This window comes from Gobio gobio (genome assembly GCF_949357685.1).
Source record: "Gobio gobio genome assembly, chromosome: 24".
NCBI lineage: Eukaryota > Metazoa > Chordata > Actinopteri > Cypriniformes > Gobionidae > Gobio > Gobio gobio.
This window is the reverse complement of record NC_137120.1, coordinates 14,568,707-14,586,419: the sequence shown is the minus strand read 5'-3', so window position 1 is coordinate 14,586,419 and position 17,713 is coordinate 14,568,707. Positions and strand designations below refer to the sequence as shown.

Genomic DNA, 17,713 nt, shown 5'->3' with positions numbered 1-17,713 from the left:
TATAGGTGTATATGCATGGAAGTTTATATGTATATGCGAGTATTTATAGGTCTATGCGTGCGTCAAGTTTATATAAGTTATTCACGAGTGTGTATGCATTCATTACTAACATAATATGTATTGGTGTGGATTTCATATTAGTGTGCACGTGTATTTCATTTATGTATTTTGAACATCCAATAGTATACATGTATATGCGAGTAATTTATAGGTGTATATGCACGTGTGTTATGTATGTATTGATAAGCGAAGTTTGATTTAAATCCTACGTGGCGCCTCATAAGCTTCAGTGTCATACGTAACATCACTACTTTGTGGACTCTTTGGACATTTGATTCCTTTATTGTTCCATGCTGCACGTGTTCTCCTCATTTGAGCACTATTTACCACACGATCTTCTATAAGCAACCTTGGGTTGTTGCTACAGATCTACAGTGCTTATCTCCATTCCATTCTCACTGGTCTCACTGGAATATAACATTTGCATCGTTATCAAATAACCACTTGGATCTTGATTGGCTCATCATCATCATCCTCATCATCTGATTCATCTAACATTGAACTATCATGATAAGTCTCATTTATTATTGACTTTCCTTAAATGCTCATAAAAATGCTCAGTTATTTATGTTGAATATCTATCGTGCACTTGGGAATAAAAACAAAAAGAGAAACGTATTTGTTTGGTGAAGTGGTTTTATTATTAGTACTAGTCGAATTCTGTTGAACCCCTCAGTTTGGATCATCTTACATTAAGGGAGGTGTTACAAGGTTAATTTGATTGGTCTATATAATAAGGCTGGCCTGGTCCCATACACTGAGCGCTGCAAAAACACATTGTAAATTTTTGCAAATATCTATTATAATTTCAACCGAGAGTGCTCTTGCTTTTCGTTTGTTAGCACCCCCATACAGAGACTATAATGTACAAAAACACAATGAAACGCTTTACCTTTATTTTTCTTAGCAGAACTGGGACAATACATTTGTGCAGACACATATAAAATAAATGTATTATGTTCTACACTGTAAAAAAAAAAAAGGTAAATGACTGGCAGCTACGGCTGCCAAACAAAAACAGTAAAATTAAAGTAAAATATCTTAATTCAAATAAAGTGCAAAAACAATAATTTTACAGAAATTTACATTAAAGGTTTTAGTGAAAAACACTTTTATATTACAGATTTTTTCCTTGTTTAAATTAAGATATTTTACTTTAATTTTATGGTTTTTGTTTGGCAGCCATAGCTGCCAGTCATTTACCTTTTTACAATTTTTTTTTTTACAGTGTATACATAAAATGTAAGAGATACATAATGTACATGTAAACTGAAATTATGGTATAAAGAATACAAAAGACATAGAGAGCATGTAAGAAACAATGATTTAACTATCACATTTTAGTCTTTTGCGGTCATCGTATTATCTAAAATGTGTGGTAAATTTTGATTTGCTAAATCAGCATCATTATGTTTGTAAGCTTTATACTGAAGAGCCAGATTCCTGTTGATTGGACACATCTGGACTGTGACCAGCCTCTTCTTCCTCCTTTATTCCACCTGTAAAACACAAATTATCACTTGAATGTCTCTATTAATGCTGCTTTAGTAAATGTGAATATCTAAGCCCACAAGAAAAGCACCACAAGAAAATTCTCTCAGCACATGCAGGCATCATAAAGTAATTATGCTTAGGGCACCACAACGGCCAGCGGCGGGACTGAACACTCTTCTGAGGATTCTTCACCTGATGGATCTGGTTCCTTTTTAGACCAAGGATTCAAATATCCACCAATGCATTTTATACCAGCTTTAAGCCTGTTTTCTTTGTCAAGGCTATAAGGAGAAATCAGAAGAGGAGAAAATTAGTGCTGGGTGGATCAAATTGCAAATTACACACTAAATGAACGAGTGCCCAAGGTTACACTAAATGAATGCGTGCCCAAGGTTAGTAAAACACTCCCAAACCACCTGCATTTAAGGGCTTTCCTAACAACCTTTCCTGAACAACAAACATTAATGGCCCTATTTTAACGATCTGAGCATGAATACATTTTTTAAAACATATAAAAATAGAAAACATCTATTTGAAATTTTACTGTATTTTTGATCAAATACAGTTAAAAAACATAAAATAATAATAAAAACCCTAATTATGAAACCTTTCCAAAGTTTTGACCGATAGTCTATACACAGACACAAATTATAAAATATATTTAAAGGGTCATGAAACCCCAAAACACTTTTTTTGAGATGTAAACAGATATGTATAGGCTGCACATCATTGAAAACTCTAAAAGGTACTCATTAATGTTATTCATATGTGAAAAATAGTTATTTTTGCATTTTTCAGAGCGATTTCTGTCTTCCGGTTTGAAAAGCTGAGTCGAAGCAACGTCACAGAAGTTGACGTCAGCGTGTACCATAGGCCCAAGTATGGGGCTGCTCGAACATGCTGACGTGGACCGTTTCGAGCGATTCTCGACATATATTCATAACATAAAGCTCATTCAATCCAACCACTGCACTGTAGTATGCATACTTCTGTCAGATTCGTCTTCCATCATTATTGTTGAGACATGGTGGGGAAGTTTTGGAAGCTGCGTGCGGAAAAGTCAAGGAGGAAAGTGAGGTGCTGTTTTCAGCGTGTCATGAAGGTGCTCCCTGGATTACTTTTGTGTGGGTAAAGACCGCTAATCCACAGTGGAACAGCTGAGGCGGATGGTCGTGCTGATACGAAGTAAGGCTGCTGAGCGAGCTGTAACCAGGACGCCGTCTGTGGAAGCCATTGCTAAAGTTTCGGTAAAGTCAAATTAACTTGAGGAATCGCACGGGGAACCTGCAAGCATTGACATTAATTTCTTAATTTATGTCAGGAGTGCAAAATAACCGATCTCTAGGTAATTTCATTTTGAATTAAATATCAACAAGAATCAAGAGCCACGTCTTCTCCATTTTATTTGTGGTCACAGACATGCACTAATCCGCATGTGTTCGGGCTCTTAGTGTCCCTTCGCTTATACCCCGATCTAGTTTCTTTTCTGGTGCACCAGAAAAGGGGCTAATTTGGCTGATAAGCCTGGGTGACCTGAGGATTACAGTGGGGCTTCCCTGCAGAGTACATCTCCGTCGGCTTCCCACTCCTCTATCGCATCGCAAGCATGTAGAGACTGTGTTCGTGGGTGGCTCATGAGAGCATAACCACGTCGGTGCGTTGTTCATCTTGCCAAACAGTGTGCATATTTGGACAAATATAGATTTATTATCACATTGGCAACATGTGAAACAAGAACATGTCTCAGAACCGCTGTAACTGCTGCTGTCGGTATCACCTGTGCTGTGTCTGTGCATTGCCGGTTTGCAAATTAGCTCATTTTAATGCACCTAATGACACTCCCCTATTTATGCAAACCATTCCCTCTTTCCACACAATACCCATCCCACCTTTTCGCAGTCGACCATGCCCCTTTTTGGAAGCCTTTTCAAATCGAAGGTGTGTAAAAACCCCGCTACAGCAGGGGGGTTTCATGACCCTTTAAGATTCTGAATAGCTTAACACGTTTATATGGCCATCCAGAGTATATGATTTTTGCATATATGTGGTTTTAGTTGTTCCTACATTTTTTATCAATTTAAAATAAATTGTACAAGTTGTACAAAGTCATGATTCATATTTATATGCAGATGTCATGCTCATTAGGCAGAAGGTTAGTGTGACTGCAGAAGGGCCTTTGACTCCTAATCCGTGTAGACTAGATACATATGTGATAAACCATTACATATACAGACATTATTTAGGATAACATTTTATATAATTTTAATATGAATTAAAGCGGTTTGAAAGTGTTTGTAGGGGATTTATAAAGAAAATGAATGTAATATTATGCAGAATTCTGCTACAGTCTGTCTAAATTTACAATTATCTGTCCATTTTCCGCATCGAATTTTAGTGATTTTCTACTAAAAGCAATTAATGAAGTTTCTTCCATAAAATTGTGGTATCACAGGTAAATGAAGCTATCTTTAATATCACAAAGAGACGTTTACTCACCTCAGGTTACAGTTTGAATCTCGTATCACATCACTGAGCTGCTTCACAGAGTCTCCTATCTTATTTTTAGTCAGATTAAGCTCTTTTAAAAATGGCAACGCTTTGGTTTTAGCCAATGACTGAGCCAAACAAGCAACATCTGTAATGCCGCAGTCATTTAGACTAAAAAATTAAAGGAAGAGAGATATTATTTTCACAAGATTACAAACCAAATCACTATAGTGAAAAATGTGTATCCTTTATGAGATATTGAGTATAAAGAGCATTTTCATTCCTGTATGTGAATGTTCCTCACCTCAAGCTCTCCAGATTACAGTGTGAATCCTTCAGTACGTCACATAAGTGCTTCACTCCTGTGTTTTCTAGTTTATTCTCACTGAGGTCCAGCTCTCTCAGGTGTGATAGGTTTGATTTCAGAGCTGAAGCCAGGAAGCCACACTGCTTATCTTTAATACTGCATTTACACAGCCTGAAGACAGAAACAACAATTACTCAGTTCCATGTAAAGTATTGTACATGTGAATTAAATTCATCATTAAACCCACACATGTACAACAAATGGATAAAAGAAGTGACTTTCACCAAAAGTACGAAAGAAAATAATTTATAATTTTAACTCAAGCTTTTAAGTGTAGTTTAAACAAATGCAAATTCTGTTTAATGTTGGCATAAAACAGAATGTGTTACTGACTTTACAGTCATTTCATGGAGTATTTCAGAGTAATTCATCAAACAAGGAAAAAAAATTGCAGGGCAGGACTAATCCGTCGGATGTTGACTGGATTAAGGAAAGTAAGCGCTGTATAGAATGGAGGCAGATCTGAATTCAATTGGAATGCAATTGGCAGCACACTTTACACACCCGAGAAGCCGATTCACTCAGATACATGATAGGATGCTTCAGATATGTCACAATAGGGAATCATGGGAATAGGGAATAAGATGATCACACTGACTGCCGTACAGTATAATGATATACTAACTGTAATTTTTCCAGCTTGCATTGTGGGTTCATCAATAGATCACAGATGTTTTTCACTCCAGAGTGTCCTAGTTTATTATCGCTCAGCTCCAGTTCTCTCAGGTGTGATGGGTTTGATTTCAGAGCTGACGTCACAGCAGAACAACCTTCATCTGTCATATCACAGCTGCTTAATCTACATTGGAAAAATGAGAGTAACTCTTTATGATGTCACATTCAAATAACAAAACAATTTCTCTCAGGTTTTGGTGTGAAATATTTGTTAATGTTCCTCACCTTAATCTCTCCAGTTTACAGTGTGAATCTCTTAGTACATCACTTAAGATCTTCACTCCAGTGTCTCCTAGTTTATCTTTGCTCAGGTCCAGCTCTCTCAGGTGTGATGGGTTTGATTTCAGAGCTGAAGTCAGGATTAGACACTGTTTCTCTGTAATACTGCACCCATACAGACTGAAGACAGAAAGAGAAAAGAAACGTATTACCACCTTATTGAATAGCTATAGCAGGGATTTTGATTATAATGTCTGTTTTAAATCTAGTTTTGTATGCTGGACGATTTGGTTTCTTTTCATTTTGTCTCTCTTCTTTATTCCTTATTGTAAAAGAAGATTTCTGCAAATACTCAATCAGTACATGGTGTCAAATGCTTGAAATTAATTACAAAAAAAAAACGAAACAAAAAACACGCATACACACAAAGTGTGGCCAATAGTCAAAGCCTAGAAAGTGAAAACAAAAAAAAAAAACTTAGCTTGGATCCTAATTTCCTAAACTAAAACTTTAAATCACACTGTAATGGCTGTACTGTATAATGTTACTAACTTTAATTTTTCCAGCTTGCATTGTGGGTTCATCAATAGATCACAGATGTTTTTCACTCCAGAGTCTCCTAGTTTATTATCGCTCAGCTCCAGTTCTCTCAGGTGTGATGGGTTTGATGTCAGAGCTGAAGTCAGGATGAGACACTGTTTCTCTGTAATACTGCATTTATTCAGCCTGAAGACAGAAAGAGAAAAGACTCAGATCCATGATCCATGATGACCCAAGGATGTCTAGATGATCTAAGGATTCTTAATTGCAACCTCGGTGTGGGGCCTAAAGAGATCTGTGTTGTACTTAATTTATGTAGTTTATCTTGTTAATATAACTTTCTGCATATTCAATCATTTTATTTTTGTTTATTTTATAAAATCACAAAAAAGAAACATCCTCTCACTTTCAACTGCTTTTTCCCACAGAAAATGTCTTATGATGTATAAATACAAGGTCAGGACAAATGTCCTGATCATTTGTCTGCCTGTAACAGCCTTTGGCATCTTAGATTACAAATGTTGCAGTGTATTGCTCTGTTCACATCAGCAGCCCTCATGCCTCCCTGCAGCAGGTCAATGACATGCACGCAGGTGGTCAGGGACCCATAGCATCTTTATTTAAACTCTAATTTGTCAATTGAAAACACTATACATATAAATAATAATAATTAAAAAAAGCATTAATCTGTAACCAAACAAATGAGCTTGACTATATCGTGGTTCAGTAAATGTTTGAGTTAAAAGCAAAATTCAGCATCATAAGTAAATGTACAGTATATTACTATGTCAGAATAATCATTGTAATTACAAAATATCTTATATTCTACAGTAACCTAAATAATTATTGGCTTAACTTAAAGAATTTCCATGGAGTTCTGGGTATAAGCTTGTTTTATCTTAATACTTGACATTATTGTGGCAAACAATAACATGTGAAAGAGAAATCTTTTAGATTCCCTTAACAGACAAATTGTGAAACAGTATTATAAACTAATCTATTTTAAACCATGTAAAATACTCACTGAATTATCTTCAATTTGCAGTGTTTATCCTGCAGTAGATCAGCGATCTGATTCACTCGTTTGTCTCCTAGTTTACGATCACTCAGATTCAGCTCTCTCACAAGTAATGGGTTTTTACCCACATCTTTAATTACATACTGACAGGCTTCATTTGCAGCAGGACTCAAAAACCTGGAGAAGGGAAGATGAAACAGGATATAATTCAGTTCCCACACATTTATGGTGTAATGTAAACCCTCTGTAGTCAGTGGTTGTAATCTTGAAACCACTTTAACTTTATTGCTAGAGCATACTATATTACTGAAATAATATTTTCTATAAAAATAATTAGCCTGCCCTGTATATTGTTTATTTTATCAAGTCTCACCTCAGTGTCTTCAGTTTACATTGTCGATCCTGCAGTAAATCAATGAGCAGCTGCACTCCTGATTGTCCAGGATCATTTCCTGTGAGATCCAGCTCTATCAGGTGTGAAGAAGGGTTTGATCTCAGAGCTGAAGCCAGAGCTTTATAACCTTCTTCAGTGATTCTGCAGTCTGAAAGTCTACAAAAAAGAGATTTGAAGTAATATTAGAAATTATACAATTAATATCAATGAAAATGTGTATTATATTTAAAAAAAATGTCAAAACAATTGTAATATTTTAAATTTGACAAAAGAGGAAGTTATTCAAATCAAACAGTGGTTAGTTGATCTCACCTGAGTTTCTGCAGTGTGCAGTTTGTATTTTCTAATCCTTCCTGGAGTTTCTTTACTCCTGAATCCTGCAGATTATTGTTGCTGATGTCAAGCTCTTTCAGACTGGAGTTTGATCTCAGGACTGTAGCAAAAGCTGAACAGTTTCCCTCTGTTAGACCACAATTACGCAGCCTAAAATGATGAACAGAGGGAGTATTTACAAACATGAAGTACTTAATGCCAGTATTCTGTGATCACTGAGAATTAATGTGCTTTGGTCACTGTACGGTTAACCTAATTTTATTAATATACTTAAAAATGTACAATAGTCAAGTCACCTTTATTTTAATAGCACTTTATACAGTAAAGACTGTGTCAAAGCACAGTCGCAAACAAAACATGAACAAAATACTCACTGGAGTGTGTTGAGTTTACAGTGTTTATCCTGAAGTAGAGCAGTGATCTGATTCACTCGTGTGTCTCCTAGTTCAGGATCACTCAGATTCAGCTGTCTCACAAGTAATGGGTTTTCACCCACAACTTTACTCAGATACTGACAGGCTTCATCTGCAGGACTTTGTAGAAACCTGGAGACAAAGGAAATAAAGTGAGCTAAAGTTAGAGATGCACATTTTAGAAACAAACGTGTTAAACGCTTGATCAAAATGACAAGGCAAAGGCAAAATGTTTCTTTAAGCAAGTAGCTTTACTGGCTGAAATTTAAAACCCTGAATGTATTATTAAAAATGCTTTACTATGCATAATGCATAAATAATATGCTCCTTTCTATACAAAGTAAAAATAATTAGTTTAGTCATTAGTATTGAAATCATGTAACACTTATGTCCCTCAACAAGAATACACAGACAATTTTGTTCTCCATACTCACTTGTCAGTCATCCATGATTTCAGGTTTAGTTTTTTGCTTTTTTGTTTTGTTTTTTGATAATATGTATTGTTTTGCCAACTCAAGGTCAATGTATTGCTAAACATTGTTAAACATTAGGGAGGACATTTTTCTGCAAATACTGTGAGTGAAACAGAGAAACAAAACTTCATCCTCTCCAGATAAACACTTTTTAAATAATTAAATGTTATTATTATTTGAACATTACACTAATTAAAGTAGCATTTTAAATGTGTAATTACCCAATGGCATTATTCAATAAAAAAAAAAAGTTGGTTAATTGATTAATCATCAACATCCCCAACAAATAGTATTTTTTCCCAACCTGTAGTCATTTTAAAGTTCTTATACATGTCTTTAGTGGAAAGAGAATTATATCATCATAAAGTTTTAAAACATTTACAATGTATTATTTCAAAAACTCTCACCTAAGCATTTTCAGTTTAAATGATCGACTCTGTACATCAAGGAGCTCCTTCACTCCTGATTGTCCAGGATCATTTCCTGTGAGATCCAGCTCTATCAGGTGTGAAGGGTTTGATTTCAGAGCTGAAGCCAGAGCTTTATAACCTTCTCCAGTGATACTGCAGTTTGAAAGTCTACAAAAAACAATCTAATTTAAAATTAACATTGTGGATCAAATTATATTCTGAATCACTAAATATGACTAAATCACACTTCAGCTGAATCTCTTATCATAGTGCAGATAAACAACTTGTTTTATTCTCTCATTAATGTTCAAGCTGATTAATTATATTTCAAGTTCACCAGGAGTCTGATTTTTGTGTGTGAGTTTGTTCTGAAATTAATCCTGGATGTAGGAGGGGGAAAAAATGTATGGTTAACCAGAATTAAATTGTGAACTGCTTAAACCAAGTAAAATAAAAACAATGTTTTTGCAATACCAATACATACAAAATTCAGAAAATTTAAAATGATCAAGCAACCAAATTTTTGGATGACATGAGATGGAATGACCCTATTCTATTTAGAGATAACCGGGTGAAGTTATAAATGATTTCTGTCTGTAAATACACAAATGTATCTATGCAGTCAGTAAATGAAAAGCACAGCATAAAAATGTAGTGTTCAAAAGTATTCTTACATTTCCCCCTTCTGGAGGTGAGCAAAACCCTTACATATATAATATTGCTGTTGTTTAGCTGATTATAGCTGATTGCTGAGTGTAGCAGATGGTGAAATGTACTAACTTCAGAATGTTCAGCTTAGATTTCTTCAGTCCCTCACAGATCTCTTTGACTCCTGAGTACAACATATGGCTGTTGTTCAGGTTCAGCTCTTTCAGGTTGTTATTTTTGGAGAGAACATTAGCTAGAACGGAACAGCTTTTCTGTGTCATCTCATAATTATTCAGCCTATACAGAAAAACAACATAATTTATTCAAAATATCCGACCATCAGGTCCCCATACATACTCACACATGTGCCTCACAATGGAGTACTATTTTCTACAGCACTTTAGATACTGTTGCAGATACAGCATTGTAAAATTTAGTTTCCAACATTGTCTCCAATAATATTTGCAGTCCTTTACTGCTAAAACACAGAAAGAGCTAACAAAACTTGTCACTTCATCAAAACAAACTACATTTGAACTGCATCCCAGTCCCATTAATGTTCTCTAATTATGTACATATTTATGCACAGGCATTAACACAAGTCTAACACATCTAACTCAAGTATGGATTGCCACAAGGACCTGTCTTTTTTTGGCTTCCATTACACATGCTGTCCATTGTAAAAAATTATTAGAAAACATTTCACTGTTATGCTTATAACACCCTGTTTCCAAAAATGTTTAAACAGATAACATTTCTGTGATCTAAGTTAACAGAATGTATTAAAGATATTAAAGGCTGAATGACCAGTAATTCAGAAATGTATTTCTCTTAAACTAATCTACAATTAAAGACCTGGGTGTTATGCTTGACAGCAACTTGACTACCATTTACCGTAACTGTTTATGTGTATATAAAACGTATAAAACCATGTTTACTCACTTTATTTTCTCCACTTTGCAATGAGAGTCCACCAAAAGAGCAGAGATTTTCTCCCAATTCAGGTCTACTGGTTTAATTCTGCTTAGATCCATTTCTTGCATTAATAATGGATTTGTACCTAGAACGTCAGTGAGATACTTACATGCTTCTTCTGCAGCAGCATTTCTCAAAATGCTACAGAAAGAAGAGAATTTTAGATTAGATTTGTAATCTTGTTAGTTTTATACCTTTTTCAGCTCCTATCCTCTTTATGTATGCAGTGTATATGAAAGTAAAGAAGTAGTAAAGTGCAGTGTGTAGCCTGGTTAAAATCATACTTACAATTACTACAGTTTCACTAAGAAAAGTTGTATTATACAAATCAGGGAACAAGCAAGCATAATGTCATAATCGTGAATTGTGTTTTTATATTATTTTTGTCATAAGAATTTTGTGAAGGGTTTTGAATTCTGTGAATGTCTTTCCAATGCTCATTTGTCTCATCATTATGGTTCAACACAGCTGACTCCATATCTGTGGATTATTTTGAACTATTTGAAGGCTTTTATCACCTGATGCTCTTCAATTTAGACCATCCACTCTGCAGGAAATCCATGATAAGCTGCACTCCTGAATTTCCAGGATCATTTCCTCTGAGATCCAACTCTATTAGGTGTGAGTTTGATTTCAGAGTGGATGTCAAAATTTCATAGCTTTCCTCAGTGATACTGCAGTCTGAAAGTCTGTATATGAAAAAGCTTATGTTATGTTAAGTACTGAAAGTTCTTCACAAAATATACAAAATACACATGTATAAGTTGTCATTATTTAAATTATAGAAAAAAACAATCAAAGCCTAATTATAAAAAAATGTGTGTAAAATGTGCCTTTTGACTTATTTTAGTATTTGCACAAATCTAATGCTATACATAAGGGACAAATGCCTAAATGACAACTGCTTCAAATTAACTTCTAAATATTTCACGCAATAAGGATAATGCAAGTATAAAAAAAATAAATAAAAAAAATAAGTTGAATTGAAAATGTAATTTTAGCCTTAATAGTATTCATTCGTTTCAGTTAATCTAATCAAATTGACATTTATAATGTACATTCACATGTATATAAATGAAAATACATACTTCAGTTTCTCCAATCTGCATTGTGGATTTTTTAATAAACAACAAATATTATTGACTCCTAGACTTGATTTTCCTAGTTTATTTCCACTCAGATCCAGCTCTATCAGGTTTGAAGGGTTTGATTTAAACGCTGAAGTCAGAGCAGCACAACCTTCTGCTGTAATACGGTTATTATTCAGCCTGAAGAGAAAGAAAAAGACAGGAAACATTATTCAGTTTATCTCAAAACCTTCTTTAATCAACAGAAAAGAGAGCCTTAATTGCTTCTGCTCGTATTATTGTCAATAGTAAGTTTCTCTGGATAAAACCATTTAATACATGATCACATGTAGATGAATACATGTACTAAAAGTGTTAATCCTAACCAGCAATTGAAAATAAATAAAAAATAAATGTTACATTTTAAAGATATTTTAATGCAAAGTACAAATATGAAAACCCATGTAAAATACTCACTGAATTATATTCAGTTTACAGTGTTTATCCTGCAGTAGAGCAGTGATCTGATTCACTCGTGTGTCTCCTAGTTTACGATCACTCAGATTCAGCTCTCTCAGGAGTAACGGGTTTTCACCCACAATTCCACTCACAAACTGACAGGCTTCTTCAGCAGCAGGGCTCAAGAACCTGCAGAAGAGAAGAGGAAGCAGGATACAATTTGGTTATCAAAGTTTGTGTAAAGAAGAATTCCATTTGAGCCAAAAAAAAAAAAAAGTGTCAAATGGTTTCTCTTGAATATACTTTGATGTAATGCATAAAAAAAAAAAAAAATATATATATATATATATATATATATATATATCCCATCTTACCTCAGTTTTAGTTTGCAGTTTGGATCCTGTAGTAAATCATTGAGCTCCTTCACTCCTGACTGTCCAGGATCATTTCCTATGAGATCCAGCTCTATCAGGTGTGAAGGGTTTGATCTCAGAGCTGAAGCCAGAGCTTTATATCCTTCTTCAGTGATACTGCAGTCTGAAAGTCTACAGAGGAGATTTCAATGTATTGATGACTGAATATGTAGAAAAAGGGCCTAGACACCTTTAATATGTTAGTATCATCAACTTAATTATCAACTCACCTGAGTTTCTCTAGTTTACACTTTTCCTTCAGCCCATTCGAGAGCAACTCCACTCCTGAATCCTGTAGAACATTGTTGCTCAGGTCAAGATCCTTTAGACTGCTGGAGTCTGAACTGAGAACTGAAGCCAGAGCTGAACAGCTTTCCTCTTTTAGATTACACTCACTGAGCCTGAATAATAAAGCATCAATGAAGACAAATGATGGAACTTTTGCACATTATCAAATATTACTGTGATTGCTGTGTTGTTGAGAGTAGCTGATGGTGAAATGTACTCACTTCAGTATCTTCAGCTCACACACAGGATTCTTCAGTCCCTCACAGATCACTTTGACTCCTGAGTCCATCAGACGGCTGTTGTTCAGGTTCATCTCTTTCAGGATGGTTTTGGAGGAGAGAACAGTAGCTAGAACTGAACAGCTTTTCTCTGTCAGTTCACAATTATTCAGCCTGAACACAAAACAGCATTGTTTATTATTCAGCACACATCAGATCAAGCAGCTCCTCATATCTGCTCACATATGTTACTTACAGTCTTTTAAAATAAATAAACAGAGAAGTTATATAAAATCATGTTCACTCACTTCATTTTCTCCAGTTTGTTATGAGAGTCCATCAAAAGAGCAGAGAGCTTCTCTCCATCCAGATCTCCTAGTTTATCTTCACTCAGATCCAGTTCTGTCAGAAGTAATGGACTTTTACCAAGAACTCCAGTGAGATGGTCACACGCTTCCTGTGCAGCAGGACTTTTCAAAAATCTAAACAAAGTAGATTTAAATTTTATATCACAATCTTAAAATTGAATCCCTTTTGCAGACCCTTACCTCTTTAATGGGCAGTTCCTCAGTTAATGTACATAGTGTGTGGTTAGTGTATTAAAGGGTTAGTTCACCCAAAAATGAAAATTAGCCCATCATTTATTCACCCTCAAGTCATCCTAGGTGTATATGACATTCTTCTTTCAGACAAATACAATATGAGTTCAATTTAAAAAGTCCTGGCTCTTCAAAGCTTTATAATGGCAGTGACTGTTGCAAAAAGTGTTGCAGTTCAAAATGCTTACACTACGTCTGACGACATTGCACACCAGTCACTCTTTTTCTGATATGGTGGAAGCTAGATATTTTACTTTATAAAGTTTTAAATATGGATATTTTTCTTACACAAACGCGCCACTTCGCTTTAGAAGGCCTTTATTAACCCCCCGGAGCCATGTGGAGCAGTTATAAGATGGATAGAAACACTTTTTCGGACTTCTAAAACAGAGCAACAATTCACTGCCATTATAAAGCTTGGAAGAGCCAGGACATTTTTAATATAACTCTGATTGTGTTCGTCTGAAAGAAGAATGTCATATACACCTAGGATGACCTGAAGATGAGTAAATCAAGGGCTAATTAAAATACTTGGGTGAACTAACCCTTTAATAAGATTCTCATTTCAGTTATTTTTGAGAACATTTTTTTAATTCTAGCAATCAAGTATTAGTAAATGTGGAAATTAATATTAACAAAGATAAATAAATGCTTTATAAGTGCAGTTCATTATTACTTAATGTCAACAAATGTAGTTAACTAATGAACCTTATTGTAAAGTGTTACCATGTTCTTTTTAGTTTGTATTTTTATAACCAGAAACTAACATTCACATTCAAAGACTAGAATTAATTTTTTGTGTTAGTTTTTAAAAGTTAACAGACATTACAAATTTATTTATTGAATAATTGTTGATAGATGTAAGGTTAAATATATAATGTTTATTTTATTTTTTATAAAAACATTTGCTTTTATGCAGTTTCAAAGAAACAGACAGTGTTCACGGTAAAAGGAAATAGTTTGTACACAAATTTTATTAGTGCACTTAAAGTCTGGTAACTGATTAAACACTTCTGCTAAAAATAAAAAATAAAAAGTCCCTGTCGAGTTTCATTTTTTCATATTGTATGTGATGGAAAGGTTATTTTAAATTAACAATTTTAATAAATATTTAAAGATTTTAATCAGCTGATGGTCTTAAAATTACCAATTGCAGTAGTTTGAATGAACTCTATCAATTAAAGACACTCACCTCAGTGTTAGTTTACAGTCTGTTTTTTGTACATCAAGAAGCTGCTTCACTCCTGATTGTCCAGGATCATTTCCTCTGAGATCCAGCTCTATCAGGTGTGAAGAAGGGTTTGATCTCAGAGCTGAAGCCAGAGCTTTATAACCTTCTTCTGTGATACTGCAGTCTGAGAGTCTGTAAACAAAAATAAGCTGTTTATTCTTTGTTTGGACAGCGATAAGATGTGGGCTTATAAATACATTATGACAAAGTACTTGGAACAGCATGAAATAAACCACATTTACATAATTTATTCAGTTACATAATTTATTATGATATTCAAAAAGTCCAAATAGCAGTGGTGGGCTGTCAGGGCCAGCAAGGCCTTCTCTGCTGGCCTAATCACTACACTCTAAAAAAAAAAAGGTTCTATATGGCACCAAAAATGGTTCTTCGTCGTAATCATAGAGGAACCACTTTTGGTGCTATATAGCACCATATCTTAACATGTTCTGTATATCGTTAGCCTCATAGCATAATTGCCCAGATCAGATTGGCCAAACAATGACTTAGGCAATTATGCTATGAGGCTAACGATATGGTAGCGGTGCTATATAGCACCTTAGTCAAAGAACCGGTGAAGAACCTCTGAAGAACCGCTGAAGAACCACCGAAGCACCAAAATTGGTGCTATATAGCACTTAAAAAGGTTCCCCTATGATTACAAGCCAAGAACCATTTTTGGTGCCATATAGAACCTTTTTTTTTTAGAGTATATCACAATCACAGACTTAAATTTTAATATTTAAAAATTAATTTTTTTTTCCATGAATGTGTGTTAAATTCTTTCCAATAGTCTATTTTATTAACTTCATCACTTTTCTCTTGGTTGCGCTGCTTCCACTAGTACTTATGTTAGAACTTTTATCCAATCATATTTCAATCATCATGTGTTGCCAGGTCAAAGAAATCTGCCTTGAGGACTTCAGAATCAATATTCCGCTGCTAGTTTAAAATTAATGGCAATGAAACGGTGTGCTTTAACCAATCAGATAATCACTCCGATTTAATCAGCCAATCAGATTTTGAGTTGGCTACAGGGGCCATCTAGCTGGCGTACAATAATGTCTGCATTTTCACGTCCTTTGATTGGATGATCAGAGAGCGTACTAGTAGCCTAGTCAGAATAACCAGCAAACTGCACAAGATAAAACATCTGTAGTTTTAAAAGCGCTGTTTCAAGCCAAAATGGCTGACAGAGGAGAAGAAATTAATGTAGGCTATTAATTAACATAGTACAAAGCCATTTTCAAAATTCCTGCATACAGCCTTCTCTTTGCACAGTCACGGAAAGCTATTTGATCTGTCACAGCTAAAAATGAACTAACTGCCATTACTGATTTTAATGTCCAGCGGATCTCCTGGATTTATTTGAGAGCATGGGTCAGCTGCACATAATGGTATGTTTTGTGTACAAATAATCATAGCCTATTTTGGTGAGTAAGCTATAATGCATTTTATTTAAATTTTTATATCCTACAGTCAACCCTGGGCTGGCTAATCCGTGCCCCATTTTTTCTGTGATGAATGTGATTTATTTTTTTCTTGAAAATGTATGATTGATTTTTTTAATTATTATTATTTTCGTTATTAATAAATTATTTACAACATTTCCATACTATTCAAATATAGTTTTTTTAAATTATTATCTTTGAACCTCACCTGAAATAAATTTGTCATACTGTTGGTAAGATTTTTCAAGAACCATTTATGCTGTTATACGTTTTCTTTCGTGTAAAATATGCACAAAAAAAACGCACAATTTGCTTTCCATGGTCGGAGAACTCAAAAGGTAGCCTACTACAAGAATGCACGGAAAACCCGGAGCGGATCGATGCTTCGGTTAGATATGATGTATGTAGCGCAGCTGTGGCTGCAGTGAAAGGAGACTTGTTGAATTGTGTCAATTAGGTTTCCTGCGTTAATAACTCTTAAATTATTTAATAATTTAATCATTCATTCTCGCTCCATGAGAGACGCAACGCCCTGTTATACTGCGTTTCTGTATAATATTAATGGTTTCTATAGCCGTGGCGTCATGATGATTTTATTAAGCGGTGAATTAATTCAGGTAGGATACCACTGAAGGCCTAGGTGTGAAATGCATGGCCCGCCACTGCCAAATAGTGAATCCGATGTGAAAAGAATAAAACTTAATTTTTAGCCACCGCAGTTTTCATTTTCAGTTATTCTGATAAAAGGAACATTTACAAAGCATATTAACATTCAGACATATTGATAAATAAAAATACACACTTGAGTTTCTCCAATCGGCATTGTGTATTTTTCAATAGAGGACAGATCTTCATTATTCCTGAGTTTCCTAGTTTATTTCCACTCAGATCCAGCTCTATCAGGTTTGAAGGGTTTGAATTAAATGCTGAAGTCAGAGCAGCACAACCTTCTGCTGTAATACTGTTATTATTCAGCCTGAAGAGAAAGAAAACAGAGACAGGAAGATTCTTCAGCTTGTTTTAGCCCCAACAACTACAATAACAGAGAGATAAATCTAAATGATGGTTAATTTAATAGCCCTCAAACACTTTAAAGAACAGCAATAACAGCATTTGATAAGACTCTGAAAATGATTAGATACTTTGCAGAGTATATAACAATAGAAAATTCTCACTGGAGTGTGTTGAGTTTACAGTGTTTATCCTGCAGTAGAGCAGCGATCTGATTCACTCGTGCGTCTCCTAGTTTACGATCACTCAGATTCAGCTCTCTCTCAAGTAATGGGTTGTTACCCACAATTCCACTCACAAACTGACAGGCTTCATCTGCAGCAGGACTCAAAAACCTGCAGAAGAGAAGATGAAACAAAAAACATCATCTGATTATAATGGAAACAAAGTGTAAAATCTTTTTCTTGAATTTATTTTGACAGTCAGTATTAGTTAAATAATATTTCTATAAACAAATCACCTGCATATAC

General features: G+C 34.8%; 1 protein-coding gene across 1 annotated transcript in view; it reads right to left on the bottom strand.

The window, feature by feature from the left end:
* Window positions 1-681: 681 nt before the first annotated feature.
* LOC307120412 (uncharacterized protein) overlaps window positions 682-17,713 on the bottom strand; it is a 59,698-nt gene continuing 42,666 nt past the window's right edge. Inside the window, exons 26-49 of the mRNA XM_079807432.1 lie at window positions 17,408-17,578; window positions 17,035-17,208; window positions 14,743-14,913; window positions 13,260-13,433; window positions 12,955-13,125; window positions 12,676-12,846; window positions 12,407-12,577; window positions 12,051-12,221; window positions 11,595-11,774; window positions 11,025-11,195; window positions 10,474-10,647; window positions 9,664-9,828; window positions 8,881-9,051; window positions 7,962-8,132; window positions 7,567-7,737; window positions 7,234-7,410; window positions 6,867-7,037; window positions 5,855-6,028; window positions 5,309-5,482; window positions 5,034-5,207; window positions 4,346-4,519; window positions 4,051-4,212; window positions 1,747-1,835; window positions 682-1,559 (exon numbers count right to left, since the gene is read on the bottom strand). Of these exons, the coding sequence (XP_079663558.1) occupies window positions 1,483-1,559; window positions 1,747-1,835; window positions 4,051-4,212; window positions 4,346-4,519; window positions 5,034-5,207; window positions 5,309-5,482; window positions 5,855-6,028; window positions 6,867-7,037; window positions 7,234-7,410; window positions 7,567-7,737; window positions 7,962-8,132; window positions 8,881-9,051; window positions 9,664-9,828; window positions 10,474-10,647; window positions 11,025-11,195; window positions 11,595-11,774; window positions 12,051-12,221; window positions 12,407-12,577; window positions 12,676-12,846; window positions 12,955-13,125; window positions 13,260-13,433; window positions 14,743-14,913; window positions 17,035-17,208; window positions 17,408-17,578 (3,949 nt within the window). The 3' untranslated portion in view covers window positions 682-1,482. The remainder of the gene's footprint in view (window positions 1,560-1,746; window positions 1,836-4,050; window positions 4,213-4,345; window positions 4,520-5,033; window positions 5,208-5,308; window positions 5,483-5,854; window positions 6,029-6,866; window positions 7,038-7,233; window positions 7,411-7,566; window positions 7,738-7,961; window positions 8,133-8,880; window positions 9,052-9,663; window positions 9,829-10,473; window positions 10,648-11,024; window positions 11,196-11,594; window positions 11,775-12,050; window positions 12,222-12,406; window positions 12,578-12,675; window positions 12,847-12,954; window positions 13,126-13,259; window positions 13,434-14,742; window positions 14,914-17,034; window positions 17,209-17,407; window positions 17,579-17,713) is intronic.